The sequence below is a fragment of the Crocodylus porosus genome, unplaced genomic scaffold (assembly GCF_001723895.1).
Source record: "Crocodylus porosus isolate Cpor-Errol unplaced genomic scaffold, CroPor_comp1, whole genome shotgun sequence".
Classification (NCBI taxonomy): Eukaryota; Metazoa; Chordata; order Crocodylia; family Crocodylidae; genus Crocodylus; species Crocodylus porosus.
Window position 1 is genome coordinate 270128307 of NW_017728886.1, and position 9186 is coordinate 270137492.

Consider the following 9186-nt stretch of genomic DNA (forward strand, 5'->3'; position numbering starts at 1 on the left):
CTTGCTGGGGTCGTTTGACCCCAGTACTCTTTCCTGCCATGGCTTGGGGTCAGACTCGATGATCAACTCAGGCCCCTTCTGACTCTAGAAATTAGGAAACTATGAAACACCCCAGCCCACCCTCCCCACCCCCAGGAGGCTGCACCCCGCTGCAGAGGTACGGTTACGGAGGAGGGGGAGCTGCATGTTCGCCGCCCTGCATGGTAGAGGGCACAGATGCTCAGTGTGATGCACGTGGATGCAGACTCGAAGCGCAACCCCTTTTCCCTTCCCTTGACACCCCTCCCACTGCCTGATGGAGAAGCAAAGGACAAGCCATGGCAGAAAATGTCTTGTTTTCCAATGTCTAAGTGCATCACTGACAGCAAAGACTGAAATGGGAGCCGTTACCCCCCGTGGGGCAGGAGCTTCTCCTCCCAGGCTCTTCCCAGAGATGCTGCCCTAGCAGAAGCAGACACAGGTAGGGAGACAAGCACTGGCTGATTTTCCTCCTGCATCGGCTCCTGGCAGCCCACCCCTATCCCCCACCGCTCTTCTGCAAAAATAGGGCTCACCGCTAGCTTGGAAGTAGGAAACGCTCCAAAAAAGCCTGCTCTCGCAGTAGTGCGTGACTGGAGAGTCAGCCGCAGCCCCTGTCCAGGATTTCCCATTTAGCCACTTCCAGAAGCAGCACTGTATGGGGGATGCTCATGCCATCCGACCTCTTCCACGAAACCTGGTCAGAGCCCAGTTGCAGTCTCTGTGGCCAGGTAGCGCAGCCCAAGAGCGGCATGCTAAAACCCCCTACACGGGCTAAGCCCCAGGAATGCACATCACTTTGAGTGCCAAATACTTCCTAGCTACTAAAGCTCATCGAGAGGAATAAAAACAGGTGTGTGAATATTCATGCAGGGTTTAAGGCAGTGCTGCATCAGGACGAGAGTCCAGCCCAGCCCTTCTCAAACTTGGCAAACAGCAGCTGTTTCCTATAGAAAAACCTGAGAGCCATCCTTGTGTGGCACATCCTGGAGGGACCCTGGCACGGCAGAGTGCTTTGGATGCTCGGTTCTGCTTGAACTCTCTGGGTTTATCCTGCAACGCAGGGGTGTTTTGCACACCTTGCAGTGCTAACCTTGTGCATCAGCTGGTGGCACCCTTCAAAGGATCTTGCAGCACCCCGGGGCGCTTTGCTTGAGGATCACAGGCCTAGCCTTTCACCTACAGGATGCAAACTAGGACCACTGCCCTGAACGTCGCTACCTGAAACTGGCCCCGTCTGCTGGAGCTGCAGTGGGTCCTTCAGCAAAAGGCACATGCCTGCAAGGCACTTATCATGCTGCCAGGCCTTTATAAGCAAGGCAGGACCCCGCCCGCCCGCGGGGGAGAGGCACAAGTTTGACCAGCAACAGCCCACTTGGTCAGATGTGATCTCAGACAGCAAGACCAGGAGAGGCTGCTGCGTCGCCCAGTCGAGGGGATACCATGGGGACCTGGGCTCTACCAGCCATCAGCTCTTCCCCTGGCTTTTCAAATCCTCTCCTTCCCCTCTGCCCCCAGGGCTGTGGTTTCAGCCATCCCCACAGGGCAATGCGCTCAAGGGAGCAAAGTCACAAGGATGCTGGACGAGCTGTGTTGGCGTGTTGGCAAGCTGCAGCAGGGCCTGGGCCTCGCCTGGACCCGCGGGCACCGCTCACTGGCTGGCCTGGCGCAGGTCCTGGAGGAGGGCGTGCAGCTTCTCTGTCATGGCCACCTGGGAGCAGAGAGGGAAGGAGCCAGTCAGTACATCCATCACTGCCTGGGAGGGAGACCAGCGCACACCCCTCATGGGGCAGGGGCAGGCGAGACCCGCGCCAGCGTCCCTGGCTGCCCCGCAATCCCAGCTTGCCCACCTGGTAGGCCTCAGGCTCCCGCAGCTTCTTGTGAGCAGGTCCAAGCGAGCACAGAGAGGCCTTGGCGTGGCTCCTGATCTCCGGCAGGCTGGGCAGCGGCTCGCAGACCTGAGTGGGAGAAGCAGGGGGCAGACGGGCTAAAGCAGCCTCAGCCCTGCCAGGCTGGGACTTGCCCAAGGTCCCTCAGCAAGCCAGTGGCAGAGCAGGAGAGAGAAGACAGGGGTCCTGGCTCCCACTTCTCTGCCCCAGCTGGGCCCTCCAGCCCCCCGCCGCCCGAGCCAGATGCCAACGCAGACCTGCTGCCCAGGCAGGACACGGCTCCTGCCCTTTCCCCCCTCCCCTGCCGGCCTGCCGACCGGGAGCAGGGCCTCGGCTTCGGAAAACTCCCCCAGCATACCAAACTCCCGCCTCCTCCTCAGGTTTGCTCTTTTCGATCAGAGCCCAGCTGTACACACAGATGAACACATGCATGCACTAAATCATGCATACGCACATATTAAATGGTGTACACACAGAGATTAAATGATGCGCACGCGCACACACACAGATTACACATGTAACCATGCACCAATTAAATGGTGCATACACACAGATTAAGTGATGCATACACAAGTTAAATGTATACACCCAGATTACAATGTACACACACACACAATGTATATATTGATTAAATGGTGTATACTCCCAGATTAATGGTGCATACACACACACACACACACACACACAAATTAACGTATACATTGATTAAATGGTGTATACTCGCAGAGATTAATGGTACACACACACATGCACTGAGTGGTGTGCAGAGTTCCTGGCTTGCATGCAATGCTCCTGGGGGCAGGGAGCACCAGGCCCCAAGCCCCACACCCCTGAGAAGTGTTCCCGGGGTCCTGATGCCTTCTCAGCAAAGCTGCCCCTGCCCCGAGCAGCGCGCTGCGGGCCGGAGCAACCAGCTGAGAGCACAGCAAGCCGGTTTACATGGGGGCTGATGGCTGATCTCACCCTGCCTTTCCCTCCAGCTGGCTTCCAAGGCACCAGCAGCCCTTTATTTTTCCCTCTCTGTATGAACTCTGCCAGCCACATGCAGCCACTTCTGGGGTGGAGCACAGTGGCTGTTCCTAGAGCACAGCAAGGCCAGCCCAGGGCTGAGGGCAGCCAGCTCCACAGGCAGCCGGACCTCGATTGTGCTGGGAGAGCCAGGTCCTTCTCTGCCCTCTGCAATGCACCTCCACCTTCCCACAGTCCCTTGCTGTGGGAACCTGGGGCTGATCACAGAGCACAAAGGCAGGTTTCCAGCGCATGGGAAATTTGGGCTGCTTCTTATAACAAAGGAAGTTGGTTTCAGGTGGACTCAGGCCACAAGCAGGGCTCTCATCGACAGTCGACAGGTCCCCGGGCGCCAGCTCAGGGGCCTCAACACCCCGCTCCGCTTTGCCGAGAATCATGGCCGTGACATCCACAGGGTAATTACTGACAAGAAATTGGGGGGGGGCCCCAGCTCCCAGATGATCCCCTCCATGGTGGCTGTGAAGGAGGAGGGGGCCCTGGGTGGGCCAAGTGGGGGGAGCTCAGAGATCCTGCTTTTCCTGGCCCCAGCCCCAGCACCCCGCTGTCCCGTGCGCCCAGGGCTCGGTGCACCGCACCGACACGGCACCCGAGTAGATCCCGGCCCCTGCGTCGATCTCCGGCTGCGGGACACGGTTCTGCGGAGGGGGCCAGAAGTGCCCCTCCTCTCCCTTCAGTGCATAGCACGGCGTGGGGGTGAGGTCCCCTGCCTCCAAAGCATCCTGGGGACAGGAGGGGGGTAGAGCCTGCTGCTTCTCCCCATCAAGCTAATGCACTGCTCTGGCGCCAGCCCAATGTGTCTTACCCAGGGTCAAACCCAGGGCCTGGTAGGACTCTTCCCCCAAACTGGCTTGGGGGGTTCCTCCTGCCTCGTGCCACTTGTGCCGCGACTGCTCTCCACTCCCCAGGTCGCTGGGACAGGTCTTAGCTACCTGCTCCCTGCCCCGTCTCCTCTCTCCACCTGCACCACTGCTGATTTCGAGGCCACTATTTCTTTGCGCTCAGGATGCCGAGTTTGCTGGGTCTCAGCAGGGCAGGTGGAGCTGGGGGCGCTTCCCAGAGACTCTCCGTGGCTCCCGGGGGCGAGGAGATCACAGCCAGGGCAGGAGAGAGGCGCTTGCACAGGGGCAAGAGGCTGCGGGGAGGGGAGGGAGGGTGCTCCTGACCTGCCCATCTTTGAAGTAGGTGCGATGCAGGGTCTCCGCCGCCGCAGGGATCACTCTCAGAGCCTCCGGGCTTCCCCCCAGCACCCAGACCTCCAGCTCCTGCCCTGCCCGGGGGGGACTCTCATCCGCCAGGGCCAGGAGGTCCATGAAGGGGCGACCTGCGAGGAGCAGGCAGGGCAGATGTCAGCCACGAAGCCAGCTGCCCCGGTGCAGAGAGGTCGGGGCAGGAGGCGCGAGGCGGAGAGCTCGGCTAGCTCAGCCAGCGCCCGCTCTCCCATCCATCTGCACGCCCAGCCCAGCTCCAGGGTGCAAGCTGGAGATCCAGCCCTGCGGCTCCCCCCAGGGGTTTTGGGGAGGGGGGTTGGAGATTGCCAATGCTGCAGCTTGAAGCCACTGCTCCTAGTCCTGTCCGCAACGGTCTCAGGGGAAAGCCTGTCTCCATCCTCTCCGTAAACACCCTTCAGGGATTTGGAGACTGTTATCAGTCTCTTCTGCAGCCTCAGCCCCCCCAGCTCTTCCAGCCCTTGCCAGTCTTTCCCCCCAGGCCCCTGATCACTTTTGGCACCCGGCACTGGACTCTTTCCAAACGGTGCGTGTCCTGCTTGAAGAGCAGGGCCCGGGACGGGACCCAGGCCTCGCCAGGGCTTCACAGAGCAGGGGATCACTGCCCTTGATGCGAAGACTGTCGTGTCCCCCTTCGCCTCCTGCACCCCGAGCTCGACGCGCCTGGCTCTCCCAACCTTTCATGGCATGAAGAAGATATGGGGATAGGTGGGCAGCCCTACATCTTCCACCGCTTGATCCCTTCCAGACTCTCTACATCCTTCTTAAAAGGCAGAGCCCGGCCCGGTGCGGCGCACGCTAGCCCAGCTGAGGCCGAGCACAACTCATTTCCCACGTGTTGCACGAAAACTTCAGTTCCTAGAGCCCCAGACTGCATCCCATGGCTAACTCTCGGAGACCGAGAAGCCCCGCGCTCCCTCTCAGCAGCACTACGGCCCAGCCGGTTACCCCCCTTCTGTATTTGAGCCTCAGGGTCTCATCCCTCTCTAGCACCTTGCAGTCATCCTTGGTGCTGTCCATTAACAAGCGGGAAGTTGGCTGCCGCGGTCTCCCTGCTCTCCTGGGGGCAGGGTCGCGTGCAATGTCGTGCGTCAGGGCCAAGGGCGGTTTTGCGAAGTTTAGCTGGGCTGGTTTGGACAGGGCTGATCCTGCCTCCAGCTGATGCCACCCTCCCGGGAGAGGGCCACAGACGAACCAGCTCACCCGCGGCATCCCAGAGCCTGTACACCGCCTTGCACCCCGGGAGCGTCATCTTCTCCTCCTCCTCTGTCAGCTTCATCCGCGGGCGGCCATTCACCTGCACCAGCTGCGGCAGGAAGCAACAAGACCATGCACCTCAGGGCCGAACCGGGGCCGCTGTCCCGGGCCGACCCTCCCTAGACCCCCAGGCTCAGGGCAGCCCCCGCGGCTGGATCGCCAGCCTCCTGTCCGCCGGTGACTAGGACATCGTGCCCAGGACGTCTCGCTGGCCATGCCCGTGGGGAGCAAGCACGGACGTGGGGCTCTGCCGCCCCGATTGCTGACTTCGAGGCAGGAGCTGGGGTGCAGGGAGGGGACTGGTTCCTACGGCCAGGCCCAGACAGAGCCACGGGCAGCATTTGCAGGTCGGAGCCGACCCCGCAGGGTCCGGGACGTCACCTTGTAGATGCAGCCCAGCGAGGGCTGCCGTGGGCAGGTCACCAGGTGGGTCCCGATCCCAATCATGTCGATGTCGCTGCCCTGAAGGGACAAGAACCGCCAGCGCCGTGGGTCCCCTGCGCAGCTGGAGCCCTTGGGCCTGGACACACAGCACGAGGCAGCTCCGGACCCGGGGAGGTTTGTGTCAGCGTCTCCCAGGCTCCAAGGGCACCAGGGTAGAGCCACCACCCCCGGCGGGTCCAAAGAGGCAGCACAGGTTTGCTCCTGCCTCCAGCACCTGCCCGGCCCCCGACCCCATCCTCCCCGGCCCCTAGCCCGCGCCTGACCTCCCTGCCGAAGGCTTCCAGGCTCTGCTCGCTGATGTCGTTGCTCACCGCGATGGGCACGGCCTCGAACCAGGGCAGCTGGAACCTGGGCAGGAGCACGGAGGGGGCGTAAGGAGCTGCGACCAGGGCAGCGGGATCGCAACAGGGACCTTGCAGCTGGATGATGCCTCCCCGGAGGCATCCCTGTGCAGCTGGACACGGGCCCCCCCCCGGGGCGCCTAAATCCCTTAGGTCTCCGGAAAAACCTCCTCCCAGCAGGGCCGACACAGGCAGCCAACGCCGGAGCCAAGGAAGAGCAACACCTCCGCTCCCTGAACGCGGGCACGCCGTGCGCCCCACTCACTGGATGCTGCAGGCGCGAAGCACGCGGCGGATCTCGGCTGCCTGCCGGGCGAGGTCCCCGCTGTCCAGGCGCACGCCGATGGCGCGGTACCCCAGCTGGGCCAGTGCTAGCGCCACGCCGCAGAAGTTGGGCACACCGCTCCTGCACAAGGGGGGGACAGGAGACGGGCGGGCTTGCAGCCACCAAGCTGGGACGCAGGGGGGGTTTTGGGGAGCCCCGCGTGTGCCCGGAGGCGGCCGCGGGCCTCACCTCATGACGGAGTAGGTGTCCACCAGCCCCTGGAAGCTGCAGGGGAAGGCGACGGCGTAGGACACGAACGCCGCCAGCTCTCCCTCGCTCACCCCCTCCCGGGGCACGTGGAGCAGCTGGCAGACCCGCTCCAGCCACGTCACGGCGAGGCACGGGAAGTCCACCGGCTCGCCTCCGGCCCGCGGCGCCAGCATCTGCAGGGGACACGGCGCATCCCTCGTGGACCTGGCGGGGCTGCTCCAAGGACCCCCCCAGACCGATCCCGGGTGACCGGCCGTGGGGGGTCTGCCATGCACTCACCCGGGGCTGCGCCTCGGCCAGCACCGAGAAGGACATGATGTAGGAGTGGGCCACGGTGCCGCGCACCGGGATCCCGTAGAGCTGCCCCGCCAGGACGTTGCTCGTGAAGTCAAAGCCTGCAACGCAGCCAGGGAAGGGGGCAGGTGCGGGCGCAGCTCGGGCAGGCCGCGAGGAGCCGGTGCGTGGGCTTGGCTTACCCCCGACGTACGAGTACTTGGAAGCAGACAAGGCTCCATCGGGGCCCTGGGCCCGGCGCAGCCCCATCTCCATCAGCTTCTTGTCCGGGCCGGCCAGGAGCCGAAAGCGGGCAGCGTTCGTGGCCACGAGGCTGGAAGAGAGAAACCCCATATCTCGGCTCGGTGCTGGCACCAGACGAGACCCCACGGGAGACAGCCCCGATCCCGGAGCTCCCAGCTGCTGCCCGGGTCTCACTCCAGCGGGGGCCCGGAGGGGTTAACGCTGGGTAGGCAGGGTGCGAGCGAATCCCAGTGGGGACGGACATGTCTGCTGGGACCCCCCAGGACCTGCCCCCACCCCGCCTCCCAATCGGCCCCAAACCCGCGCGCCAGGGCCCTGCGCCCAGCCCCGAGCGTCACCTGGCGTAGTTCACCAGACACAGCAGCGTGGTCTCCAGCAGCTGCACCACCAGCAAGGGCCCCTTCACCTGCAGCAGCGGGACCTGCCCAGAGGACGGGGGGTTGGAGCCCCACGTCTCCCCTCGCACGTCCCCCCCAGCAGCATCACCTCGGCACCTGCTTGGCCCCTGCGCTCCCCCCGCACCTCCAGCACCCAGCCTGTGCTCACCGCTAGGACCCTCCTTTGCTGCTTGCTTCACCCCCGTCACCCTATCCTCTGCCGGCGGCACCGTCAGGCCAGCTGGTCTGACCTCCAGGCCACTGGATTTCGGCCTGGTCCCCTGCCCTGAGCCCTCAGCCCCTCCAGACTTTGGTCCTGAAGGGACCAGGAAGGCGAGATGGGTGCTACCAGGCTTGGGGAAAGGGGGCGAAACCCCCCTGTGCCCCAGGCCAGGGGTGGCCAGCCTTGCCTCCCCTCTGCAACCTGGCTCCTAAATCTCCTTCCCCTGGCATGGCCCATGCTCCCCCTTTCCCCGGTGTCGCTCCCACGGCCTCGTTTCAACGAACCCTGTTTCTCCAGCGTGTCTGAGCTGACATGGACTCGGTTTGCTGAGCTCTGGGCCAATGATTCTAGCATCTCTTTGACAGGATGCTAGCATTTTTAGTGCCTGTAACCCTCTGGGACCTTGCTTTGGGGAGCAGATCCTCCTGTGAGGGAGAGAGCACCTCCAGGACTTTTCCCTCCACGTTTCTCCCTAAAAGTGCAGGGTCGACATATCAGGGGGACCAATACGGCATGTGCCAGCGCTCCCGACGGCGATGCCACCGGGCCGTTTGCTCCGTGCACATCAAGGGAGGATGCCGCATGGTAGAGAGAGCAGGGAAACTGAGGCAGGGAGTCGAGGCGACTTTCCCAGAGCTTGGGCCTCCCCTGCCCCGGGCAGCGCTCTCCCCACCAGCCCATGCCGCTCACCCAGATTTGCTCTGGGCCTGGCAGCCAGCTCCGGCTGACACTCACCCTGGGGAAGACGGCAGAGCCCTCGGGGACAGCCGCGACGGTGACCTCCGACGTGTCCACGGTGCTCAGGTAATCGAAGAAGGCCTCGTGCGTGGTGCTGGGCAGGGCTGACCGCAGGTATTCAATGTCTGCAGGGAGATGGGAGCTGAGCCAGAGAAGAGCAGGGGCCCCCAGCCCCGGGGCACGCACCCCCTCTCACCGAGCCCCACGGCAAGTGGGGGGACACGCGGCGGCCAGGCTGGGCGCACACGCGTTTTAGGGCCGGGGTTGGGCTGGCCCCGCCGGTCGCGTCCGGCCTCGCTCGCGGCGCGGCTCGGCGCAGAGGCGCACGCGGACCCGAGCTCGCGGGGGGAGAGGGGCAGCAGGGCAGGGTCGGGGAAGAGCTGCACCTAGATCGCGGCGCGGGGCTGGGAAACCACAGCATAACCCGCGTGCCAGACGGGGTTACCGCACGCTGGGAAAGGGGAGCAAGCCCCTGGAGCAGCCAGGGCGGGAGGAGGCAGAGCTCCAGGCCGCGAGCGCAAGGCCTCCGGCCCGTGCCCGAGGCGCGAGCTGCTTTAGCGGCCCAGGGCGCG

General features: G+C 63.8%; 1 protein-coding gene across 2 annotated transcripts; it reads right to left on the reverse strand.

Moving 5' to 3' along the window:
* Positions 1 to 313: 313 nt before the first annotated feature.
* NAPRT (nicotinate phosphoribosyltransferase) lies at positions 314 to 8689 on the reverse strand. Of its 2 annotated transcripts, none has more exons than XM_019553661.1 (11): positions 8612 to 8689; positions 7227 to 7346; positions 7019 to 7134; positions 6719 to 6912; positions 6470 to 6610; positions 6127 to 6211; positions 5801 to 5881; positions 5366 to 5468; positions 4100 to 4257; positions 1869 to 1976; positions 314 to 1729 (listed from the first exon to the last, which is right to left on the reverse strand). In XM_019553661.1, exons 2-11 carry the CDS (start codon positions 7252 to 7254, stop codon positions 1670 to 1672), a joined length of 1074 nt encoding a protein of 357 aa, XP_019409206.1. In that variant the 5' UTR covers positions 7255 to 7346; positions 8612 to 8689; the 3' UTR covers positions 314 to 1669. The 2 variants fall into 2 exon arrangements, with proteins under 2 accessions (XP_019409206.1, XP_019409199.1); XM_019553654.1 differs by having other exon boundaries at positions 7216 to 7346.
* Positions 8690 to 9186: the final 497 nt, after the last annotated feature.